Source organism: Mytilus galloprovincialis, chromosome 3 (genome assembly GCF_965363235.1).
Source record: "Mytilus galloprovincialis chromosome 3, xbMytGall1.hap1.1, whole genome shotgun sequence".
Lineage (NCBI taxonomy): Eukaryota > Metazoa > Mollusca > Bivalvia > Mytilida > Mytilidae > Mytilus > Mytilus galloprovincialis.
In genome coordinates, this window is record NC_134840.1 from 98030407 (window position 1) to 98057885 (window position 27479).

The 27479-nt window shown below is 32.2% G+C and overlaps 2 protein-coding genes across 2 annotated transcripts in view; one reads left to right on the top strand and one right to left on the bottom strand.

Moving 5' to 3' along the window:
• Nucleotides 1–549: 549 nt before the first annotated feature.
• Nucleotides 550–12002, bottom strand: LOC143069503 (WD repeat-containing protein 20-like). The gene is made up of 5 exons (XM_076244182.1): nucleotides 11730–12002; nucleotides 10319–10501; nucleotides 5933–7168; nucleotides 5245–5284; nucleotides 550–4431 (listed from the first exon to the last, which is right to left on the bottom strand). The coding sequence occupies exons 1-5, from the start codon at nucleotides 11976–11978 to the stop codon at nucleotides 4409–4411; spliced, it is 1731 nt and encodes a 576-aa protein (XP_076100297.1). The 5' UTR covers nucleotides 11979–12002; the 3' UTR covers nucleotides 550–4408.
• Nucleotides 12003–24373: 12371 nt separating this feature from the next.
• LOC143069505 (endoplasmic reticulum aminopeptidase 1-like) overlaps nucleotides 24374–27479 on the top strand; it is a 32617-nt gene continuing 29511 nt past the window's right edge. The window contains exons 1-2 of the mRNA XM_076244186.1: nucleotides 24374–24538; nucleotides 25833–26484. Of these exons, the coding sequence (XP_076100301.1) occupies nucleotides 24502–24538; nucleotides 25833–26484 (689 nt within the window). The 5' untranslated portion in view covers nucleotides 24374–24501. The remainder of the gene's footprint in view (nucleotides 24539–25832; nucleotides 26485–27479) is intronic.

A 27479-nucleotide genomic window follows, 5' to 3' on the forward strand; every position in this document is an offset into this window, starting at 1 on the left:
ACTTCTCATTAAGATAAAAGAAGACTGTGTCTTAGAACTTGAATGCCTCTGTTCAAGCTTTGCAATTGCCCAAGTTAAAAAGGGTCATATAACTCTAGATCAGTAAATGAGTCACAACCAAAACCCTTTGCTAGTTGGTTTTTAGCATTGTGTATGAATTTCATTAGTTTTTGGTGCAAAAAACTGAAGTTAAAGTGAAATAAAACTGTTTGCAATATTCCAAATTGAAGTTTAAAAGGGACATAACTCTAAAACATTCAGTGTCAATCTGGTATTTATGGTTTGAAGTATTGTGTATGAGTTCATAGAATTTGCATCATGCAGACTTAGGTTAAAAGAGTGTAGAAACAAAAATGGCCAATCAAGGGTTACCCTTATTGCCCATATTGTCCCATCTTTGCTAGTAAAGAGAGAGCGGGAGTGGATCGTAACCATTGCGAAGATGATATTGCCCACATCTGGCTCATATAAGACATCATAAATATGAATAAGAAAAGTGTGGTATATATGAATGACCACAACCTAACAAAATAAAACGCATAACACAAGTAGGTTTTAAAGGTGTTTTATAATATAAACTATTACAAGCCTTTCAAAATACAAAGTTAAGTATTCAAGGCATGCATCTCATACATACATAGTCTTCAACAATCTCAACAAAAAATTAAAAAATCTTTCTTCATTAAAAACAGCTTATCTTTTGGTCTATGATGAATATGAAAATCATAAATTGATTAAAAAAAGTAATTCCTCCTATTGTTAAGTTATTTATTATTGGGGCGAAATGTAAGATGGGATGTGTATTTGTATATTGATCAAAGAGAGCATCTTACATTCGGAATTGTTTGAAACAAAATTTCGTTTGATCGCATTAATGATCTTAGACCACAATAGAAATATTTGCATACATTAATTTTAGAATATACAGTTATAGTTATAAATATTGGACAAATTAACATGCACTACTGTAAAGCCTTACTATTTGACATAATGCCCATAATTCACTGTACTGTTGAATAGCATAAGTAACTTTTGAAAATGTATAAACTTGTAGTATTTACTTTGACTGTGTTCATGTTTTTACAAGTTTCAATGACTGGACTGTGTCATTGTGGAACTTAAAAATAACAACTTGTCATTAAATATAAATAATACAAAATGTAATTTAAAAATTCGAAAAAAACTTGATTCTTCCAAAAACTCAATCCCTAGGTCATAATTGTTTTCAAATATCGCAGAAATTAGGTCGACTGAAGAAAATTTGCAGAAATTCATTCAGGGAATAGCATTTTATGATGTCAAATAATTATGTCAACTCCAAAAGTTGATTTCAAAGAAAGTCAGATGTGTGAATTTACTTGATTTTCAAGGAAGGCTTTATAAAAATTGCAATCATAGGAAGAAAATTCCCTTAAAAATAAAGATGAATGTCAAAGTTGTTGATATTTGTGTCTTCCAAAATTTCAAAAGTCTTTCTGAGTTTTATAACATATCTTTGGCATAAGAAAGACATTTATAATACTCAATTTAAGTATCTGCTATTATTTCTCAAAATAACTAACTTTCCAAAATACAAGAGAGTTATTAACCCTGATAAAAAGTTATCACAATGACAAAGTTGAAACTAAAAAGTTTTTTATTTTTAATCCAATGGCTTTAAAGGGAGACAATCTAAATTATCTCCCCTGTTATACTTTGATAGCCTTTTTTTTTTTTTTTTTTTTACCTTTCACTGACTTTCTGTCCATAATTATTATCCAATATTTTTAGTTTGTAAATACATTGAATTAAATTTTATACAATTTGCTCAGAAAAAAAACACTTGAATGTTATTCATCTATAACAAGTTTTCACTTGGTTTACAATTTGATAGACCATGTGTCAGTAAATCCTTTCTAACATATATACCCCTCTCAATTTCACTGTGATACATTCATGCACCATACACAAGAATGCAATCCTGTGTTTCAAAGGAAGATGAAATTAAAAGAAAACACTAAAACATATTTGGGTTGAGAATTATTCGTATTAAAGAAGTCATTTTTCTAGTAATTCTTAGTGTGTAAACCTTGCCCCAAACTAATATAAACAATACAAATAAGTAGAGTTTATAAGCTACCGATCAAGTTTACACATTAAATTTAAGTCTTAGAAAAAATAGGTTTTATACTGTCATAATGAATATCATGCTATGAAAATGGAAATATTATGTCTTTACTTATCCTCTACCTAGATGAGGAGAAAATGCTTCTGTTTATAAAACTAATGTGAAAAATCTAAGATAAATATCAGATCTAATGTAGATTTCTATATTATTATTGTCTTTCTTGATAGAACACCAACTCTGATTAGTCAATTCAAAACATTCTTATCAATATTTAATATTGTCAAATATAATGCTAATAATAGAAATTAGTCGTGTAAGGGACGACATCAAAAGATCAATGTAAGATAAAAAACTTAATTCAAATAGTTTGGGGGTGGGGGGTTGAACTGTTGCAAGATTTGGTTATCCGACATTGGTTTTTACATGTATCCATATGGGTCAATCAATTTTTCCCAAATTAAGTTAAGAGGGGGGAGGTGGGGGTCAGTGAAAAAACTAGGTGAATTAAGTTTTTTATCCTTCATTGAACTTTTGATGTCGTCCCTAAAAGAGATTTACTACTTCTTTTTAAGGATCATATTTTAAACTAAATTCTCATGGATTATGCACTTTTACTGTATTAATATTATATTTTCCCTTCTTGGATTTTAATTTTAAATTCTGGACATTCTGAATATAACATTTATGTATATTTGGGAAACTGATGTGTTACTACCAAGTAAAATCAAGCAGGCATCATATTTAAGTTTGGTCCCATTATTATTCACGTTAAGAAACTGGTTCATGCCTGGTCTCTTATATAATAACAGTATGAAATTGCAACAGACAGAAGAGAAAATTAGTAGTAGTTCTGAAATCTGATTTATCCAGATTCCACTCTTGAATGAAAATTTTGTTTCAAAATCTAATTTTTTTTACTTAAAAGGCAAGCCTTCTTCTTTATACTTGGGTATTTTTTAGATAATTGCAGAAAACATTCTGCAGTGGTGAATGCAAGTGGATTCCAAAAAATCAATATTACAATAACTTAAATAATATTTTGTCTCTCTGTAGGCCAAAAACTTTACATCAATGGTTTGTCTATAGTGAATGGCATTTGAACATGTGACTACTGCACACATATTTATAAAGTGGTTGAACTGGGCATCGCCAATATCACCAACTACAATTTATATTCTATCTTGCAATAGATGTCTGACAACATTTCTGGTTCAGAAAAAAACCATACAGAATTTAAAAGTTTGATACATGAATCAACTACATGAATCAAGAGCTTTATAAGTACAGAAAGGTCAAAATAAAAAAAATAAATATATATTGTTCATCAATTTATGGCTCTGTTTTCTAAATCAAATAAACTATCATACATGTGGATGGACCCTAATTGCTCAATAAACAAATAAAATAAATCTTAGTTAGGAAGGCTTATCAAATGACTTATGCTTATGATGAACAATGAAATCTAACATAACTTTATCAATAATTAAACTTACATGAAAGAACTTAAAATTAAAAAAAAAAAAAGTATGATGCATATCCAGTAAGAGAATAGGGGGCTATATCCAAGAGTTTTGAAACAGGCAACAAAATTTAAGATGCTTTTGATTTTTCTGACAAAAAAAGTTTCTATGCTGGCTACAATTCTTTTAGACCAGTGCAGCTCCTGCATGAAATGACATGCCCAGTAAAAAAAAAGTACACACCCTCACAAATTTTTATCAAACTGCTGAGAAAAATGACATGTAAGCACTTTTGGATGGCCACAGATGAAATGTAAAGATAGTATATTATATATATCTAAACCATTAATTGCTCATTATATATATATTGGAAGTGCATGGGAACATGACCAAATCGGACTACAACAAAGGGAATATACTTAACAATTATATTTAGATTTAGAAATATAACTTTTCCGTAAATAAATATTTTCAACTGAAAGTTCTTTTAGGGCTTTGAACATAATTCTGTAACCCATATATGTAATTCTTAATAACATAAAACATTGTTAATTATACTCATAGCAAATGTGCCCTTTGACACATAAGCATCCATTCTCACACAAAGCTCATTTACAATACACACTCAAACACTTATACACACAAACAATAGGTGACAAATAATCAGCTGTAACAAGGTAGCACAAGATCACAGTTAAATCACATCAAGAAGGGACATAACCCATGTATCACAGTCAGATAGATTGTCTCCCCTCTTAGCACTTATTCCATTGGTTTGTGGAGAAACATTGCACATTTTGTAGGGTTCGACTCAGGGTCCACAGGAGGCATCTTCTCTGTGTTAAAACTGCATTTGGTAAACTTCTGAAAATAATATTGAAATCATTAGAAAATTTTGTTTTAATCCATAAACAATGTACAATAGCTTGCTTTTCATAATAATAAAATATGCACTACTTTTCCAGAAAAACTATACATGGTTATAAAAACTTCTTAAATTTAATAACGAAATACTTTTTAATAATTACTGTAGATTCCTCATTTCTTGGTTTCGTACTCATTTTCATCTATTTCATGGGTAAAGCTGAGCCATGAATTAAGAATTTCATACCGTTTGTTAAGTTTCATTCAAATTCCAAGGTGGACTGTTAATTTTTATTTTTAAAAACTTATGTGATGGAATTAAAATATATATACAAACTTTTAAGATTATGATTTCTTCCTCAAGGGTAAGACATACTATATTTATCCTGATCAGCTTTGAAGAGGGATGATGACGATGGATAGCTATTCAACATCCAGCGTTCAATAAATGCATATTCAGGATGCAAACATGTTAATGAGAAATGAATACTTAACATGCTTTAAACTAGAATGACACGCTGAGCAAGATTTTCCAACATACTAGTTCATAATTTGAAAGTTGAAGAACAAGTCCATCAGGACTTAGGGCTATTCCAGCAAAAAAAGTAGGGGGGGGGTGTGTTTGGAAGGCACATTAAATTAATACATGGGTGATGGGTATCAGAGCAACTTTTCACACTATAATACACTATAATTCTTAATTACAATTGTCTTGGTGGCGGGTGCTGACAAAAAATGCCTTCCATCCCCCCCATACATTTTTTTCTGGAATAGCCCTTAAATAAAATATGATTTACAATTAAACAACAGTACCTCCAACTTGTGGACTAACAACTGTGTGCTGCATTGTATTCTGAAAAAAAAATATATATATATAGCTATCTAGTCTTTAATGAACATATATATGTATTGATTAATGTATTATAAATATTTAACATGTTTAAAAGGGTAGGCAAATGTAGGGAAGCTTTTTAACCAAATTTAGATTAAAATAATTTGCAACTCTTTTTTTCATGGCAATTGTTGGCAATTCAATGTTAACATTCATTAAACAATAGTTATAATGGTTATAATAAATATTTGAATGTGATGTATATATCTTTTAAAGCATGTAGAACACCTGTTTTGTATGTTTTTAATCCTAACATTAATATTTTTATTTATATAATTATATTAATGAAAGGTCAGTTTTCAGGCTCTGTCACATGTAATGTTGCATGATCAGTAATTAATGAACATCTAACAATTTGTAAAGATGTAATTTGATAAATTTTTTAATAACTTTTTGTTGTTTTAATTCAAAAGGCCACTAAACAGGCCTTAAACATGTTATAAATGTACCTTCTCCTTTATTTATTCCAGAACCTATTGTGCACATCTAACTCAGTATTTATATTCATGTACATAAGTGCAAATGTATATATGTTCTTTACATACATGTAGTATTAGTAAACAATGTTTCTGCAATGATATTGAATGGAAATTAGAGTGTGGTACCTACCGCATACCCTTGTGGACACGTCCAACCAGGTCGAGCCCATGTATAAACTAATCCTTCTTGACAAGCAGTCACTATACATTCTTCCCGAAATATAAGTTCAGTTAATCTTTCTGATGCTATTCGTTTACACACTAAAGGTTCTAAGATGGGTGATTCCTCTAATCGAGGACAAGCTGATGTGCCTAACAGTTTAATTGAATCGTCTACAGGTTTTACATGGTTAGATCTTAATATACTGTTTTTGTCTACACTTCGACTTGCTAAACTAAAATTTCTTTTATGTTCCTTCCTTTCTTGGCTTTCTTTTCTATCTGCTAAAGTTAATGTTGCAAATTTTGTACTTAAACTAGATGTATGATTAGTCACAGGATGGGCATTCCCATCTAAACTAAGGTCACTTGCTACTGAATTGGATTTTTGGGACTGCGGTAAACTATTACATCTAGGTAATGTATGTGAAGCGTTTGGTGTGACCAGAATACTTGTCCGTGAGCGTCCATATGGTTGTTTGATAATGTCTTCTGTAATATCCCATAAACATAGCATTGTATCTTGTCCCACTGACCCAAATCGATATGTAGTGATATTCGATGATGATGATGTTGACGGACATTCTAATGAATTTCTATTGGATTGTAGGCTACCATTTACAACATTTTCATGATTACCAGACCCAGTCTTTTTGTCTGAAGAGTCACTCTCTTCTTCACTAAACACTGATGTATAAGGGTCAAATGCAACGACCCCTATCCATGATCGATGTCCTTGACCTCTACAAACAACTCGTTTTTCAATAAAAGACCAAACTGTTACTAAATCGTCTTCACCTCCTACTACAATGTATTTACTATCGGGTGACCAGCACACACATAATAAACCACCAAAGTAACTTTTCATTGATCCTACTAATTCCATGGAATTGTAATTAAAAACACGCAGGTAGCCATCTTGTCCCACAACGGCCAGATACTGAGCACATGGGGAGAATGCAAATTCATTAATTGGTCCATGCCCGACCATCCATCTGTACAATGGATTTCTGGTACTTTTTGTTTTACATGTGAACACTGAGAAACTGTCTCCTTGTTTAAACGGTTGATAATGAGGAGGGGTGGGGCCACACGGCAGTTCTTCATTATAAATATACATCTGGCCACTAGAATGTGATACTATGAATTGATTGGTTGATCCAGGGATCCATTTTATACATGTGACTTTGGTTTTGTCTATTAATCTCTGAAAAAAAAAAATATATCATAGACACTAAATGCAATTTTAAAAGCATATTCTTGATGAAACATATTAATGCTATATGATAATGAACCCAATTGTACAAGACCAAGATGATTAGTCTGATTTTTAATGTCTTAGTTCACTTAAACTAACAAGAATACAGGCCTACATTGTAGGTATGTTATAATTATGTCAATCTATTTAATAACATGTACACCTGCCAATGATCATGGTGACAAATTCAATTATTTATTTTTAATTTCACCCTTCAGGAGCATCTTAGATCGCCTCCAGTTTTTGTTGGTCTATCTTTTGATCAGTCTTTAGTTTTCTATGTTATGTTATATTTTGTGTACTATTGTTAGCTGTTGGTCCTTTTCTTTTTTGGCCTTACAAATGTATGAGTTTGAATGTCCCTTTGGTAGATTTTGCCTCTCTTATACAGGAAGGTTTAGTTTTACCTAATAAAAGCTACATAAACCTGGAGTAAAATAAATAAGGAATCTAATGATCCTGATGATATAAGAGACGAAAAATTCCTTGTTTTGAACATGAACTGCACTCTTCACTTTGACTGTCCCGGCAAATGGCAGCAATTCCTAAACTAGGTCTAAGCTTAATACAGTGTTCTCCCCAGGCCCTTAAAGGACCACGGGCCCGCGATGTATAATTTTCTACCGCGGTGGTATCGTTCTTGCCGCGATGTATAATTTTTCTCCGTGGTGCTAAAGTTTTCGGTAAAAAAAATCGTATCAAAATCGGTAAAGTTTCAGATGACTTCAACTTTCAGTGAGGATTAAAATTTTACATGAAAATTGACCAGTTCTAACCAGTTAAATCCAGTATTGACAAGTAGATTGTTTACACCACGTGATCGATTTACCTGTTGAGGTTAACCTTGATGATTGGATTTAATCGATGTACATGATTCTCTTGTGTTTTTATTAATTAAGAGATCATCTTTTTTTATTAACAGACTTGTAATAGGGGATAAGCAGACATTTGTTAATGAACTCTATTACGCCAGTCTTTAGTCAAAATAATTTGCCTGTTAGAAATTAATTGTGGAGTTACTTCCCCTGATTTTGCTTATTACAAATAAATGCTCCTCACATATAATTTCTCATTGAAAATTAAAATAAAGTACAAATTGAATGCAAAATTATATTAGAATGTTACATTAAGGATAAAAACTTTCGTAGAACATACCAACAAAAATGTTTTGCAAATTATTTTAGAGAATCATACCTTTATTGATACACAGACTTTTATATCAAATTGGTAGTAATTTTCAAATTATAATGGATGTAAAGCTTATAAATGCCTAAATTTAATAGGAATATAAATTTTAAAATTACTTTCATATTAGAAATAAAATATTTTAACTATATATAAATAATTTAAAGTAAAAACTAATATGCATAAGAAAATAAATTAATTTGTTGTTGTTAAAAAGAAAAGAAAGTTTTTAATTTACTGAAGATTCTGTATCAAAAATTAATCTTGTTCAAAGTTCATTGTTATGGTCAAATCTAACATGGGGAATGTGTAGTGTAACTACAAGTATTGGGACAAAATGGCTTGATCAAAATATAAGAAGTGACTTTAGTTTAAAGACTAATTGTGCTTTCTTTTCTTTTTCAAAGATATTAAAGTATACAAACTGTTTTATTGATTTACTTTTTCTACCAATAATGTTCTGACCCAAAGTCCATACAACACAGTACCATAGTAAACAAAACAAAGGCAAAAAGGTAATGACAAAAACTAACAAGAAAAAAATAAGCGACACAACGCGACACACAATATTGTAAAATTCATTTCGTCACGCGTTACCCTGGTGCTATCCAAAAATCCTGGGGAGAACACTGCTTAATACATCATGTGCATACTCAACAATGGCCAATCTTCAACATTTATATTGTAAGACCAGAATTTAATTCATGATTTAGATGTCTTGTTTTTTTATATTGTATTGTTGATCTTTTTTCTTCTTTTTCAGTTTCTCTCTATCTTTAAGAGTTTTTGCCTAAATTACATAATTAGGTAAAAGGGTACATCAGGGCCAATAACTAAGAAGTGGACTGACAATGCAATTATCAGCACTTTTGACCTACATGTTATATATGTACAATGTATATATGCAGATCTTGTCTAGCTAATACATTTTGTAGATATCAAACAAGTTTTGCCCAAAACATACAATCCAAAATGGTGAAAATCTTCATTTAAGGGCAATGATAACATAATTTATAGATCTTGTCGATTTATTTTATTAGGCCGAGAAAAAAAAGATCCGTGTTTCCGGTAACCCGACCGACCCTGTTTTTTTAGCCCCGACCCTAACTTTTTTATTGGATCTTCCAAAAAAAAAAAAAAAAAAGTTTATCAACCGACCCTGTTTTTGACACAGGCTTCTGATAGATGACATAATATTTTTTCTCTCTTGCTTCCTCTTGCATAGAAAGCAAGTTAAACATTTTATTAATGTCAAAAGGTATTCCAAATAGGTTAAAATCCAAGAAATTTGCACAGCAGGTGCTTCAAAACATTGCAAATGGCACACTTCCGGTTTTTGAAACTAATTACAGATCCGGACTTGGAAAAAACATGATAATTTTCCGGATTACATTTACGATGTCAAAAAAAAAAAAAAAAAAAAAAAAAGAATTCCGACCTACCGACCCTATCTTTCAAAATGATGTTACCGGAAACACATATCTTTTTTTTTTAGGCCTTAACAAAAATAAAAAAATAGGTAAAAATCATAATTAACAGATTACTGGACAGTAACTCCTACCCATTTTAAATTTAAAGATTAAATAATATATAATATGCTTTATAAGTTTATAATACAAATTGCATTGTGTAGGAATTGTATGATATATATATATATATGCTTTATAAGTTTATAATACAAATTGCCGTGTGTAGGAATTTTGAATGAACTGCAAAAGGTGGATAGAAACACTTATAATCAAGTCGTAGTAAAAGCAAAACCTCTTTCATAGTAGACATTTAAATACTTAATAATACAAACTTCTTCATGTAAAGTTTTCCCAGTCCCTTCTTTATAGGATCAATAAGCTGTAGCTGTCCTGCCTCCCTTCCCCCCTCTTTCAGAGTAGATTTTAAATACTTAATAATACAAACTTCTTCATTGTAAAGTTTTCCCAGTTCCTTCTTTATAGGATCAATAAGCTGTAGCTGTCCTGCAGTAAATCCTACTAACAATCTAACACTCTCACTGGATATAATCATTCTATTAAAATCATGACATGTAGGAAATGTCCCTTTGTATAATCTCTTGTCTATTGGTTTTGTCAAATCTGCAGCCTGAAGAATAAATACAAAATCTTATATGTTTGTTCATAATTTTTACGATTCCATTGCATAGCAATGCACAATATTTTTTTCCAATTACAACTTGATGAGTTTGACCTACATTTGTACATAAAGATTTTATAGGTGTATGTTGATCATGTTGATGTTTTACGAGTTTTAGGTGTATACATACATTGAATGTTGAACTCTTGATCATGTTGATACAATACAGAGTTTTTTATTGTCAATTATGACAATTATGTTGATGTTTTATGAGTATTTTTAGGGTTGCTAATTTATTGATGACTGACATTTTCCTACCCCTCATTTTTTACTAAATAATATACGATATTCCTTAACAAACAGGGCTATACTTTGATCTTTAATTGTTTACTTTTTACAAATTATGACTTGGATGGAGAATTGTCTGATTGGCACTCTTACCACATCTTCTTACTTCTACATAGTAGAATTTTGGGAATGTCTTTCAGGTGTAAAAAATACAATGTAGAAGCACAAGACAGTTTTCTTAGTTTATCATGTTCTTCGCCTCATGTACATGTACCCAATACCAAGGTCGTTATTTTCCTTGTTTACAATGAACATGATGAATGTTAAATGTTTCAGTGTAAAAAAAAGTTTCATGCAATAAAAGTAACATTTTTTATCAACAATAATTGTCTGTTCTACGACTTTTTATAGGAAATAATAATTTGACTCCTAAAACATTGAAGATTGGCGGCTGTTAATTAAAACCATATTCACATCTGTCAACAAATTAAATGCAAAATTCTGCAAAAAATAAATATGAACCCTGCATTCTTCTATACCAATACACATTTACAGTGTGTTGTCAAATGTTTCCTGCTGGGATTCTAAGCACTACAGGAAAACATTTATTTCCTTCTACGGCAGACAAACCTGAAATTGGTCTATTCATCATAGACATAATAAAACATGACAATGCATCCTCTGCAATGATATTTCTTTGAATGCAAATATGGGTTAATAAATTAATTATTAGTATTTCAGAGGAAAAAAATGCCGGTAAAAGCCATAAGATTCAAACCTCAACGGACTTCAATTTTAAATACCGGTTTCGTCATAAATTTTATGTGTATTTATTCCAAGTCTGGTGCAAAATTGACAATACCTGGAGTGGTGTTTTGTGATTGTGAAGTACATATATATTTTATGCAAGTTGTTTTTATATTCTGTAACATAACTTTGCAAAATATACCTTTTTTACGCCCTTATAAACATAAAAATACAATTCCCTGCCAACGTTGAAACATATCCTATCTGGCGACGGAGAACCATCGTTTACATTAATGAATGACACTCTGGATGGAGTGTTAGTTTGACCATTATAGGGAACTCGGGTAGGTTTTGAATATTCTGACAATGGCATCAATTTGTACGTCCCTTCCCGGGTTACAAAGTGAGTTTTAATGTCATCTTTTCCTCCGCCCTCACTTTGGGACGCCATATTGAAATTGAGTTTTCGACAGGTGCCCGGATAAGATAAGTACGCATGCGTCATGTAAACTTCCGTGAAATAGGTAAACAATAACACGTGTGTTTGTTTACATGTTCACTTGATAACTAAACAAACTTATTTTCAGATGACCGGTCAAATTCATTCACAAATTATCAACTTTTCTTACCATATCTTTAGCTGATATAAATCCTTCGTGTGAGATCTTGACTGAATGTTATATTATGAGCTCAGCTAAATGTTTTAAAACTCTTTAAGAACTTTTTAGTATATATAATTTGTGTATCAATGCTTATTAAAGGGACATTAGCTGTCAAATCCATATATATAACCACCGATTTGACTCACAAATTTTAATATTTGATTTATAGCATACTTAGACGTATGTATGCAAATAAAGGACAAAATAAAAAATTATCAAAACATGGACATATATATAGAGATACCTATATATACAAAATATTAATAAAAATCTTAATTTCAATTTTATTAAATTGCAGTCCGCTATAACACTGAAGCATTTGACTGCACTTTTAAATAACAGTCTACCAGTCATTATAAAAAATCACCATAAAGTATATTAATGATTGTTTTTTATTGAGAATATCTGTATAACTTGTATTTCTTTTAATATGCAACCTAATTTTTTGTTTGTGTTCTTTTTTTAATTGTTTATGAACATTAATAATGTATTAAATACCACTGTCACGCTAATATAATTATAATCAAATTAACTATTGTCAGTTTATTGTCTTAATTTTGTATGCCATAACCATTTTACTGATAATTCAGCGCCCTCTATCCACTACTTTTCTCGAGGATGGAGTGATCGAAGTGATCGTAATATAACGACTGGATTATTCGGGTTATAACCATTTAATGTAAATGTGTTTGTGCTAATAAATATTGTCTATATATATATTAATAAGTTTCAACATTTCGTGTCGGTATTTTTGTATATAAGTATATATATCTGAGACTACTATAAGTGTTATAGTAGTCTCAGTATATATATATATATATATATATACAACTCGTCTAAACATCAACCCAACAATGTTAGATCTGTAAATTTGCTTTCGCAAATATATATAAGTGTCTAAGAATGTAACTTTAACACACTAATGAGTGTTATAAAATTAGTTGTTATATTTATACATTATTCACGCAATATTTCGCTAAACAAATTAGCTTCATCGGGCGTGTGCATCTATCTAGGTGAAATCGGATGCATGACAAAAAAATATCTTTGTAGCTTGACGTTTTTGTGTAAAAGTTTAAAATATTGATTGATGGGGTATATAAAAGATATTTTTGCCGTTTATTGTACATAACAATTTTTAAATCTAAACAAATAGTTGTTTTAGTTAAATAGAATGAAATTCATGAGTTATTCCTTTGGTTTTGGGTAGAACTGTTTTTCATCCCTCTCATTAATTCCATCAGGTTACATTCTTAGACACTTATATAATTTAATTTAGTAACTGCATCAGTTTATTTACAAACTGATCCACACCTAGATAGATTGAATGTTGATTGTTGCTATTTTTTATATATATATATATATATAAACGAGTCTAAATTGAAAACTACGTTCAAACCTATGATTGCGTTGTGCAGTGAAATTCTAATTAACCCTGAATGTTATAAAAACAAATTATTTATCAAAACATCTATTGTTATTTGCAAGTGGGAATAGAAGGAATAGTATTTTTAAAAAGTGGGAATAGGAGGAAGACACCGTGAAACGTATTGATCCGTATTCTATCATTGTGACACCTCCAGGTATCCAGGTAATCCATAACCAATTAGTGCGATGAAAGGATTAATCTTAAGTGTTAATTTGTTAATTAGCTAGTTATTAAAAAAATAGACACTTATATATAAAAAAAAATTGAGATTCGTCATGGGGGTGGTCCGGTGCGTCGTGGGACCACCCCCTAGATCCGCCACTGCAGGCGATTTGGTGTCACGATATCCCAGTAGCATGGGTACGAATCCCGGCGAGGGAAGAACAAAAAAATTTGCGAAAGCAAATTTACAGATCTAACTTTGTTGAGTTGTCACGATATATATATATATATATATATATATATATATATAAGTCTGAAAATTACACCAAACAGTGTTAGAGTTAGATTTTATACTGACAAATTTTTGTCCGTCCCTCAGCGGGATTCGAACTCACACCTTTGATACACTACAGCACCAATCGCTTAGCCTCATGTCCAGCGCTCTAGACCACTCGACCACATCCGCTATATAAAAAATATAACTTCAATAGTCGTAGTGTTACCTTGTCACGGAAGGTGAATCTAGAGATAGACATGAGACACGTGTTTTTTAAGCGTGTGTAGATGTTATATTATTATTTTCATACACAATGTATTTATTATTTGTCAGCAATCTAACTCAACAATTTTTATATATCATATAGGATCATGATTCATATATATATATATATATTTGTTCTTCCCTCGCCGGGAGTAATAACAGTTTAAGAAATTTTTGTTTTTTTTAAGTCACTCGTTATAAAAAAAAATTGGTAATGACCATCGGTTATGACCATCGGTATAAAATGTCTTTGTCATAGTTTTCCAATAGTAAAATAAAATAAAATTAACTATGTGAATATTTTTATGAAGCCCAGGTGGCCGTGTGGTCTAGCGGGACGGCTAGCGGGACGGGTTCGAATCCCGGCGCGGGAAGAACAAAAAATTTGCAAAAGCAAATTTTCAGATCAGGCCCATAATCTAACAATTGTTGGGTTGATGTTTAGACGAGTTGTATATATATATAGACTCGAGTCTAAATTGAAAACTACGTTCAAACCTATGATATTGCGTTGGATAAAAACCGCAATTTTTATACGTGTGCATGTAAAACAAATTTCGTTGTAGAAGGGTCTAAAAACAGCACAAACAACATTTTCCAAAAGACCAAAAAAGTGAAAAAGTATATTTAAAGAAAACGCATTTGACTAACAGGTTGAACAACTGATGTTCTTTAACCCTGCTGACTGCCATTGGCGATTGCCAAATAAAATTGATCACAAGATGTAACAAAATGGATCTTAATATAAATTTAATACCAAACAGAAAAAAATCAACTTTTGACCACGATGTTATGCCACAAACATAAGGTGTCAATATTTATATATATATATATATCAGTCTAAAAATTTGCACAACGGTACTGATATAAGATGTTATTATACGAAAATGTTGTTATTAAATCGTGTTGACAAATATTTCGGCTCAACAAATGGCCTTCTTCAAGTCGAAGATATAATAACATCGTATAATAACATCTTATATCAGTACCGTTGTGCTAATTTTTAAACTGATATGATTTTTTCCTTATCTGCCTAGTATCGCCTATTCTAGAATATATATATATATATATATATATAAATAAATCTTTTTTGAGAGCCCAGGTGGTCGTGTGGTCTAGCGGGACGGCTGCAGTGCAGGCGATTTGGTGTCACGATATCACAGTAGCATGGGTTCGAATCCCGGCGAGGGAAGAACCAAAAATTTTGCGAAAGCAAATTTACAGATCTAACATTGTTGGGTTGATGTTTAGACGAGATGTATATACATTATGTACACAGCCATGTATCACCATCATTGATGGCGATCCGATGGATACATCTGTTTTAGAGTTGTCACTGACTCAGACGTATTTATAAATATAATTATTTTCTGTGACTGTATATTACATTAATTTGTAGAATCATTTACTATAGATAATTAAGCTGATCTGTAACAATAACATCAGCATGCCTTATATATCATGTACTGTAGGACGCCGCTAGATTAAAACTGACGAGGAAAGGTAACACACGGCCAGCGAAAGCTCTTTTTTGAGAGCCCAAGTGGTCGTGTGGTCTAGCGGGATGGCTGCAGTGCAGGCGATTTGGAGTCACGATATCACAGTAGCATGGGTTCGAATCCCGGCGAGGGAAGAACCAAAAATTTTGCGAAAGCAAATTTACAGATCTAACATTGTTGGGTTGATGTTTAGACGAGATGTATATACATTATGTACACAGCCATGTTTGATGGCGATCCGATGGATACATCTGTTGTAGAGTTGTCACTGACTCAGACGTACTTATAAATATAATTATTTTCTGTGACTGTATATTACATTAATTTGTAGGATCCTTTACTATAGATAATTTAGCTGATCTGTAACAATAACATCTGCATGCCTTATATATCATGTACTGTAGGACGCCGCTAGATTAAAACTGACGAGGAAAGGTAACACACGGCCAGCGAAAGCTCTTTTTTGAGAGCCCAGGTGGTCGTGTGGTATAGCGGGACGGCTGCAGTGCAGGCGATTTGGTGTCACGATATCACAGTAGCATGGGTTCGAATCCCGGCGAGGGAAGAACCAAAAATTTTGCGAAAGCAAATTTACAGATATAACATTGTTGGGTTGATGTTTAGACGAGATGTATATACATTATGTTCACAGCCATGTATCACCATCATTGATGGCGATCCGATGGATACATCTGTTGTAGAGTTGTCACTGACTCAGACGTACTTATAAATATAATTATTTTCTGTGACTGTATATTACATTAATTTGTAGGATCCTTTACTATAGATAATTTAGCTGATCTGTAACAATAACATCTGCATGGCTTATATATCATGTACTGTAGGACGCCGCTAGATTAAAACTGACGAGGAAAGGTAACACACGGCCAGCGAAAGCTCTTTTTTGAGAGCCCAGGTGGTCGTGTGGTCGAGCGGGACGGCTGCAGTGCAGGCGATTTGGTGTCACGATATCACAGTAGCATGGGTTCGAATCCCGGCGAGGGAAGAACCAAAAATTTTGCGAAAGCAAATTTACAGATCAAACATTGTTGGGTTGATGTTTAGACGATATATATATATATATATATATATATATATATATATATATATATATATATATATATATATATATATATATATGAACGTCTGAGTCAGTGACAACTCTACAACAGATTAATCCATCGGGTCACCAGCAATGATAGTGATACATGTCTGTGTACCTTATGTATATACAACTCGTCTAAACATCAACCCAATAATGTTAGATCTGTAAATTTGCTTTCGCAAATTTTTCGTTCTTCCCTCGCCGGGATTCGAACCAATGCTACTGAGATATCGTGACACCAAATCGCCTGCACGGTAGCCGTCCCGCTAGACAACACGACCACCTGGGCTTCACAAAAATAATAAAGCTTTCGGTGGCCGCGTGTTACCTTTCCTCGTCAGTTTTTAATCTAGCGTCGTACTACAGTACATGATATATAAGGCATGGATATGTTATTGTTACAGATCAGCTCAATTATCTATAGTAAAGGATCCTACAAATTAATGCAAGATACAGTCACAGAAAATAATTATATTAATAAGTACGTCTGTGTCAGTGACAACTCTACAACAGATTTATCCATCGGATCACCAGCAATGATGGTGATACATGGCTGTGTACATTATGTATATACAACTCGTCTAAACATCAACCCAACAATGTTAGATCTGTAAATTTGCTTTCGCAAATTTTTTGTTCTTCCCTCGCCAATATTCGAACCCATGCTACTGAGATATCGTGACACCAAATCGCCTGCACTGTAGCCGTCCCGTTAGACCACACGACCACCTGGGCTTCATAAAAATAAAGCTTTCGGTGGCCGGGTGTTACCTTTCCACGTCAGTTTTAATCTATCTATATATATATACCTCAGCTAATTATAATCTTCAAGATGACTTCCGAAGACTTACGACGGTCATTGAACTCAATATGAATATAAAAATAAAACAGATAGTGACCACGTTCAATTAGATTTTTCTAGTTCTGTTTAATATAATTTCGTAGGTTCAAATTTGTTTATTTATCAATCTTGCCTGTATGAGAAGTTGATCGTTTTAGTCAAACAAATTGTTCATTTTTGTTTCAAGTATTTTCAATGTTGACATCCTTTTCTTATAAAAGCTGGATACATGCGTAACACATCTCAAGCTAAGAGGGTAAATTTGATGTAATGCACATGAATACGGATTGAATTAGGTAAAAAAAGTGAATAATTTATCAGCGATGTTTCTTAGCTTATTTTGACAAAATCTAACTGCCAAAAGCGAAGTATTGTTTGTACAAAAATAAATCATACTTTGTTTTTGACATCTAGTAGCTAAAACTATTTGCCTTTTTAATGAAAAAAAAAAAGTTTTCAGCTACTGAAGGTTATTGTCTTTAGCTGAGTCTATTCAGTATACCACAGTGTTTTATTCGTCGTTTTTAACAAGTGTTTTTTTTCTTTTTAAGTATCATTGCCAGATGTGTAGAGTATGAGACTAGGAGGAATGGTAACAACCATGCATTATTCAGTGTCCATGGAATTGCAAAATGAACAGGTTAATTTACTCTGCAATACTAAGGGGACGACCATTTGATATTCTGGGGGGGGGGGGGGGGGGGGCAGGAGGATTTTGAAAATAGATAACTCAGCCTTGATAATCACAAAAATAAATGGTTTGTTCTGTGGTAGTTTGAAAATAAATTACCTGACTTGCAATGTATAGAAAATAAATAACTCAGCAGGTCTAATCGAAAGTATGAGATGGCACCAGATTCTTCATAAATTCATCTTTTTTCCCCAAAAAAATCGGGAAACACTTCCCAAATTTTTTAATAACAAAAGTATCAATATTATTTAAATATACTTGAAATGTCTGAAAATTGGTTCATTTAACTTGAGGTATATTGTCTCAGGAAATCTTACCTCACCTTTATTTTAACAGGGCCGTAACTACATGTACCAAATTTCAAAACCAAACGCTTGTCTCCATATCAAATTGTGTTCACGGCCTTGCAAGAAGAAAGTTCTGTTTTCCCTCAGACTTATAGCCCTGATTTTTCGGGATCAATGTTTCTTTTTTATTTGTCTTTTGTTCATTGATTGCCCTTCTGTATTCTGTTAGTGTAACATTCCTTTTGTAATCTAGTAATTTTGTTATGAACTTGATCACGAGTTTAAAAAAAAAAACAGCAGCCACAGGCTTACCTATGTGAATTCCATTTTTGCTTTATCATGCACATTGGTCTTTTGATGTTGTCCCTAGAAACTTCAGTCTTACACTGAATTTATACATTTTGCTTTGGAACCAAAATATTGTCAAAAAATTATTAAAACAAAACTTCATTTTCAGATTATGAAAGGGTCTTCGGAACACCCAGAAAGCATGATTTTGCATCATTTGTTCTATAGCTTCTTGGGCCGTCAGTGGCTCCAAAACCCTTCAAAAAAAAAGATTTTTTCCTCGCTCCGCTCGACGTTGTATGTTTGCCAATACATTTAAAAGTGCCTAGTTATAACTAAACTTTAATACTATGTATGTATGCAATACATGTATATGCAGTTGGGAATTTAAAAGATTCATTTCTGCAGAAGGGGATGGTTATTCTAATAAAATAGTACATAATGACACTATACTATATGTATTATTTATAATTTATAAACAAATCATTTAAAAAATTGTATGTTTTCGAATATCAAAAATATAGTTGTGAAAATGAATAATCAGTCCCTTGCTTTAATGAAAATGAAAAATCTTGCTTCAATAGTGCAGAAAATGAATAATCTGTCCTCTTAGTTTACAAAAATAAATAACCGATCAAATACAAATCCTCCTGCCCCCCCAGAATATCAAATGGTCGTCCCCTAAAGGACAGAAAGATCAATTATGATGTCACAATGACGTCATTACCAAGAAATTGACAAATATGACAAAAAAAAATCATCATTTGGCACGAAAATTGATATTTTTAAATCCTAGATAGTGGGGACAATTTGCAACGCAAACTATAATAAAATACAAATTTTGTGTTCTATGAATTTCCGAGACAAGTGTCTTTGGTTGTGTCCTATGAATTCAGGTTGATTTCAACTGACTCATCTGTTGCAGATTTATCAACATTTCAATTAGTTACACGATTTTACAAACTAAACAAACACAACACCAATAAACTCATCATAGATACCAGAACTAAATGGTTAGGAATACTTATAAGGGTTATTTTCAAAAAATGTCGAATTTTGAAATTGAAAAAAATATTAAAAGTTACTTGTTCAAACAACCCTCTACATAAGCAAATCAAAACAAACAGTACTTTAAGAACAACATATTAAAAGATGCAATCTTAATGATGTCATACAAAAATATGTTGAAACATTTTTTGATCGGTGGTACATTATTTTGTCTATCCTGTTACCATTTTCAAAAGAAATTTTGGGTTATTAAGAAAAGGTTTAGATAAAATGTTAAGCTTGTTTTACGTAGACAATTAGATGGTTTTCAAGAGAATAAACTTCTATATATATTCATTCTGTAATATAATAGATTATTTGCCAATTTAAAATGTTGTACTGAAAAATGCCTCTAAAAATTGGTTTTCAAAGGTTGTAAAAACTACCACCAGTAATGCAAGTCTAAGATAGCAATTTATATTGTTCGGCATTTTTTCACCCTTTCAAATAAGCCCAACATCAAGTAAATCCCTCATAAATTAGTTTACTTTTCTCTATATTTCATTGGTAACAGGAACGTACGTTTCTGATATATTACTATATAAAAGTCTATCCTGTTACCTTTTTGTCTATCCTGTTACCGATATCAGTATTGCACCTGCGAATGCTTAATTGGGAAGATTAATACGTTATAACCTTAAGATGCCTTCAAACAACGAAATATTTCATTCGTTTTGCACCTATATGTTAAGATAAAAAAATTAACGACGTTTTTGTCTACAATTGTCTATCCTGTTACTGTAACCATAGCAACCATAGTAACAGGATAGACATAACAGGATAGACAAATTTCTTCGTTTTTGATTGCTGTTGTGAAATAACTACTCCCTTTGGTGAAGTGATTACGTTTTTCTATTGTGAATTTGGTTTCCAACACGTTATTGCACTTTTTACAAGTATACTGTTGGTGTATTTAATCAAAATTGGTGGTAACAGCATAGACATGAAAAAAAGTACGCTATATTTTTTTCACTAAATTTCTTGAAATTTCTTTTTTCTACACTGTCGTTCAAGAAACGAGGCGTTTTAAATGTAAAGATTACTTTGCACTTTTGAGATCAACACTGACTGATTCAATATTCATAGGGAGAATAATTTCCCTTTTGCAGATATCAAGGCGATCAGAAAATCGCAAAAAAATCATTTGAAATGTGTTTTTCTGACACTGTACGCAGACAAATACCCCCAAAATGGGTCTTAAATGCAGTTTAATCTTATCAAAATAGATGTAAGGTGTGTTTATTATTAATGTTCTGAATCACAAATCCGACAAGCTTTCATTTAAACCATTTCAACTGAAATTTCCATTAGAAATAAAAAAGTTAGCATGGGTGTACTGAAAATTCGACATTTTTTGAAAACGACCCATAAAGAGTATCAACGATGTTTTATTACCGGCATAGCATTATAAATCGCTTTCAGAGGCAGAATTATGGGTTGGGGTCAAATTTGGTTGATCATATAGGGCACCTCTTATGAAAAATGAGTAAGTAAATAGGTAAGTAAGTAAGTAAATGAGAAAGTAAATAAGTAATAAAGTAAGTAAATAAATGAGTAAACGAACAAGTAAAGGAGTATGCGAGTTAGTAAAGGAGTAAGTTAATAAGTAAAATTCCTTTGGAATTTCAACCAAAGAAGAAATCCTGGATATATATATATATATACTAGTAACTTTATTCCCTCTATTATAGAAATTTGGTGTACATGAAATATATAATGATCAGAAAATTACAAAAAAACAAAGAATTAAAATCAGTATTTAAAGTTAATATAAGAAAATATGAGCAGTGTCTATAATATCGATAACGGACACATGTCAACCAAAAATGAAGAACTTGATTTTCCATCACTGTATTGGATACCTAAACTACATATTATAAACAACGGTATATTGCTAGGTCTTCTTAGTGCTCCACGGAACCTCTTTCTAAATAATTAAGATCTATTTTATAGCAATCGAAACCGGGCTCAGTCAAAGTTATTATATTCTACGGGTGGCGTGAATCAGATGTGGATACTTAAAATTCCAAAGATCTTTTAGATTACATACAATATAAGACTTTTTCATCTTGCAATAGTATATAGCATTTGACTTTTCTACACTTTACACCAGTATTCCCTAGCTATTCCAAAATAAAAGAAAAGACGAATTGAAAGAGTAAACTTGGTATTGCTTTGTTTCATAACAAGAATGACGAACTTAGATACAGGTATCTTGTCTCAATTAGGGAGGGACAAATCCTACATTGTTAAGAATCATTCTGATTCAAACAAAAATTTCTCTGAAACTGACATCATCAAGATGCTTGATTTCTTGATTGACAACATTATGTTACGTTTGGAGGACTTGTTTTTCAACAAACTTTCGGCATTCCCATGGGAACGAACTGTGTCCCTCTTCTTGTGGATTTGTTCCTTTATTTATATGAGGTGTACTTTATACAAAAACTTCTAAGTAAAAAAGAAACCAAGCTAGAAATATCCTTTAATAACTTTACTCTCCGCTATATAGATGATCTTTTCTCACTAAATAATTCAAGATTTGGTGACTATGTTGAACTCATCTATCCCATCGAATTGGAGATAAAGGATAAAACAGATTCAGTAAAGTCAGCCTTATATCTTGACTTTCATCTAGAAATTGATAATAAGGGTTGGTGAAAAACAAAACTTTAAAACAAAAGAGATGATTTCAGCGTTCCAGTTGTGAACTTTCCATTTCTATGTAGCAACATTCCAGCAGCACCTGCATACGGAGTATATAACTCACAATTGATACGATATTCTAGGACTTGAATTTCCTATCATGATTTACTTGATGGAAGATTGCTGCTCAAAAAGAAAAGTTCCAAATCGTGAAGTTGAAATCATGCATGCCTTCGTAAATTTTACATACGCCGTCACGAGTTGGTTGACCGTTACGGAATATCTGTTTCACATATGATATCGGATATGTCCCTAATGTCGTAACTACAATCCTGTACCCTTTCCACGAAATACCGAAATAGCCGTGACTTTTAACCGGGTTTGTAATAATATGAGCAAAACGACGGGTGCCACATATGGAGCAGAATCTACTTACCCTTCCGGAGCTCCTGAGATCACTCCTAGTTTTTGATGGGGTTCGTGTTGCTTAGTCTTTAGTTTTCTATGTTGTGTCAATTGTACTATTAATTGTCTGCTTTTCTTTTCTTTTTTAGCCATGGCGTTGTTAATTTATTTTGGATCTGTGAGTTTGAATGTCCCTCTGGTATCTTTCGCCCCTCTTTTGAAAATCTTTAGGACATACAAAGTGTAACAGGAGGTGTTTTATTTTTACTGTAAAACAACAACAACATATGGAAGTTTTTAACGGCCTTGACCGGCTATACAGCCCTTGCACGGTCGGTTTAAGCCCAGTACAAGTATTTATCTCGGTAGTTAGTTAACAAATACTAGACAAATATCAACACTCTATAACTAAATATTAAGTTGATTTTAACAAAATCTGAGAATATATTCAATCAATAAAACACAATAATGTAACTACATATATTGACATGTTAAATATCAATAATTCATTTTAACAATAGTAATTAAATGTTAATTTTACAACATTCCATTTTAAAGGGAAGTAATAATGTTCCCAAAACATAAGTTCGCCGTTACAACAGCAATACTAAGCTACTCTGTTCATTTAAACATGCCAAGACTAAAGCATAACTAAAATTAAAGCACAACTTCTGATACACAAACACTGTAAATATGTTATGTGTACGATTATTTTTGTTCGTTGTTATCAGCTATTTGTAAAACATTTATTTGGTAAATAGTTAGATTGTTTGGGTGTCGTGAAATCGCGGGAATCCATTCGGATTTCTGGGAAAGTTATACCCGGAACTCTGCAAATGAAAACAATAGACCACTTTCGAGTTCATCCGTCACCGGCAAAAACTCGTCAATTATGCACGCCTTTATGACGTCATTTACCAGATAGAGGGGCTCGCCTGTATCCCTGCACTATTTACGTTCATCAAGCGTCTTAGTGATCGTCTTTGTGCAGGATAAACTAGAAATAATTGTTGCTCTGTAGGTACTTACTGACAATTCCCTAATGACAGCAGTGTTGATTGTCAATTTTGAGAATTCATTTTGCCGAATAATTCGTACAATATAGAATTATAGTTTTCCAACCACTCGCTCAACATTGGAAGGAAGTGACGACGCCCCTAAACGCACAAATGACGGTGATAAAGGCGCGTATAATTGACGAGTTTTTTCCGGTGACGGATGAACTCGAAAGTGGTCTATTAATATTCATCAATGTTTTTATGTTTGTAAATAATTTGTCCCAGTGACATTCACAGACAAACAACTATGTAACATACGTGGCTACATTGTAGAACCGGATTTCACATTTAAAAGATCTTACTGAGGAAAAGAATGGCCGATGACATCGAAGATGTATCATTTTTGCCAGGTAAATGAAAAAGCTGACAAGCTGGACTATAGGTCATAGCACACTGTCGACTAGTCTTATCTTTATAAATGACATAACACTTTGCGGTATTTACACCTTAAATCCTACACTCACTACAGACAAGCACCTGAAAGATTTTTAATGCAATTGTCTTGATATTACTCATTATTAGCTATATTGTCTTTTTTTTATTGATTATACATGCACAATTTAAATCAATAATTTTAATCTCAGAATATTGAAAAAGGCAGTGACATGCCGAAATTTAGTCGGTTTGGCCTGATTTGCCTTCGACCTGATTCATGTTCTCCCTGATACCTATTTTCTCTGGGTCCATTTGCCCTAATTTTATTTTTTTTCTAATTGTTGTCTACTAAGTCGTATCAATGTTAAGTATTTGAACAAAATATGTTAAAGTTTGTTGAAAAATTGACAGAATATTAATGTTGTCACAACCAATTTATTATTTTCTCTTTTATTTGCAGAGTAATATACTGGAATACAATGTATTTATCCATGTTATCTATTGATATTTGTTAACAAAATAATTGTATTCAGTCAATAGACAACTTTCGAGTTCGATGCATTTCCGTCAAAAACTCTGGTTTTAGTGAACGTCATTTGTGCGTTTAGGGGCGTCGTCACTTCTGTTCCAATGTCGAGCGAGTGGTTTGAAAACTATAATTCTATATTGTACAAATAATTTGGCAAATTGAATTCTTAAATTTGACAATCAGCATTGCTGTCATTAGGGAATTGTCATTAAGTACCTACAGAACAACCATTATTTCAAGTTTATCCTGCACAATGACGATCACTAAGACGCTTGATGAACGTAAATAGTGCAGGGATATAGGCGACCCCCTCTATCTGGTAAATGACGTCATAAAGGCGCGTATAATTGACGAGTTTTTTCCAGTGACGGATGAACTCGAAAGTGGTCTATTATGGTGGATATAACAGTATAATGAAATAAGAAAGTGTCCAAATATCTACAAAATTGGCTGTAAAAACGCTGTTCAAAAACCACATGACTAAAATTTCGAGGGGTATAACATTGGAACACAGTACACAGATATATTTGAAAACAATAATCACACTTAAGCATTATGATTGACTATCTTTTGAAAGTAAAATTACATTTACCTGAACATGTAAATTGGGGGAGAATTTGAATAGATCTACTGTAACATTGTTAGGTTCATTTTCTAGGCACTTTATACATACATATATACTTATACATTTACATATGCATACGTTTACATATACTTGTATATATACATATTTATTGTAGGTGAGAATTTAAACAGGAAGTCAGTTTACGAACCTTCAGTCAAACAGCGATGTAAACAACTTGTTTGTTCCAAAGCGAGAGCAACAGCTATAGTTGTATTCTGTGCAGTCTTTATTCTTATTATAGCTATCATTGCTGCATTTGCTCGTTCTGGATCTTCCTCCTGTGGAAAACTAAACACTGTTCTGGCTACCCCGACACCTAATATAACCAAAGAGGACATCTATGCCACCAATGGCGACATTTTCCCTTGGCAAGATATCCGGTTACCAGACACTGTTGAACCAATTAGTTATGATGTATTTTTAGACCCAGACATGAAAGCATTGAAATATTCTGGAACAGTGAAAATTAAAGCAAAAATTAAGGCAACCACATCTTTAATTGTTTTGCATACAAAAAATTTGACATTGACAACGGTACTTGTGAAACCAATTACGTTGACGGGACCAAGTACCAAAAGATCACCAATAGTTGTTGAAAAACACTTAGAGTTTTTTAAGAACGAACAACTGGCTATTCTAACTGATAGAAAAATGTACCCATCAGCTAGGACAGGGATCGAGATTATCATTAAGTTCAATGCTAACATTGTCAGTAAACTTGCTGGATTCTATTTAAGTAGTTATAAGACAAAGAGTGGAGAAATTAGGTAAGTGTGGGTAAAAAAGTAATAAGTTGCAATTAAGGAAAATTGTAATGCAAATTTTATTTTCAACAACAATTTTAAGTGGACAATGTTGTGGATGTTATATATATACATATACACATATTTTTTTTAGAGGATGAAATCTTGATGCATGACAAATTTAGGAAATTTCTTAATATAGACTTTTATTCTTTTGATATATCAATTTTAAAACATGTAGAAGGTACTCTGATATTTAATGAAGCACCAAGTTTTAAATTGTTCTTGTAAAGGTATACTTATAATATACATGTATATAAAAGAAGATACTTAGAATATAAAAAAGAAGTTGTGGTATGATTGCCAGAGACTTTGACTCTCCACAAGAGACCAAATGACACAGAAATTTACAACTATAGGTCACCACACTGCCTTCAACAATGAGCAAATCGAATACCACATAGCTTTAAAAGGAGTTCACCTGTACTTAAGTTGAAAAAGGAGCTGTTTGATGGAGACATTGAAGTTTTCCATGTTCGTATATATAATGTTGTTCGGCTTTCCCTTGGAAATTGATAGCAAATTTAATAATTTTGTTTATTTTGATTAAGTAAACAGTTTTGTTGGTTCAGATGATTATCATGTTGTACAATGTAATTATTTTGAAAGATTGGAACTTGTTCTAAATCTTTCCTTAGCCACTGGCCTCCCTAACAACATGACAGGTTAGCTACTATTACTGCATGTATTCACACTGAAATATAGTTCCCTACAGTTCTCATGAATATGCACATAATACACATAAAAACAGTGTGAAAATGGGTATATTTTGGAGCAGTTCATTCAAGAATGTATGTAATTAAGGTGTGTTGATGTGCAGGCTTTTTTTTTATAACAAATTTATAAGGTAATTGAGTATTGATACAATACTAGTATGATTGACAACTGTCATTATCACCAAACGATCAGGGACAAGGTGGACCTTAAATTACAATGCCCCACCTCCTAAACTGTCAATC

Bases quoted from the DNA above. Each gene is read 5' to 3' on its own strand.
- LOC143069503 (XM_076244182.1), bottom strand. From the start codon at position 11,978: ATGGCGTCCCAAAGTGAGGGCGGAGGAAAAGATGACATTAAAACTCAC. The intron at 7,169-10,318 runs GTTTGTATTATT...TTTTTTTTTCAG, and splicing joins GAAAACTTTACAATGAAGAA to AGATTAATAGACAAAACCAA. The intron at 4,432-5,244 runs GTACTGTTGTTT...TATTATTTTCAG, and splicing joins TGTTAGTCCACAAGTTGGAG to AAGTTTACCAAATGCAGTTT.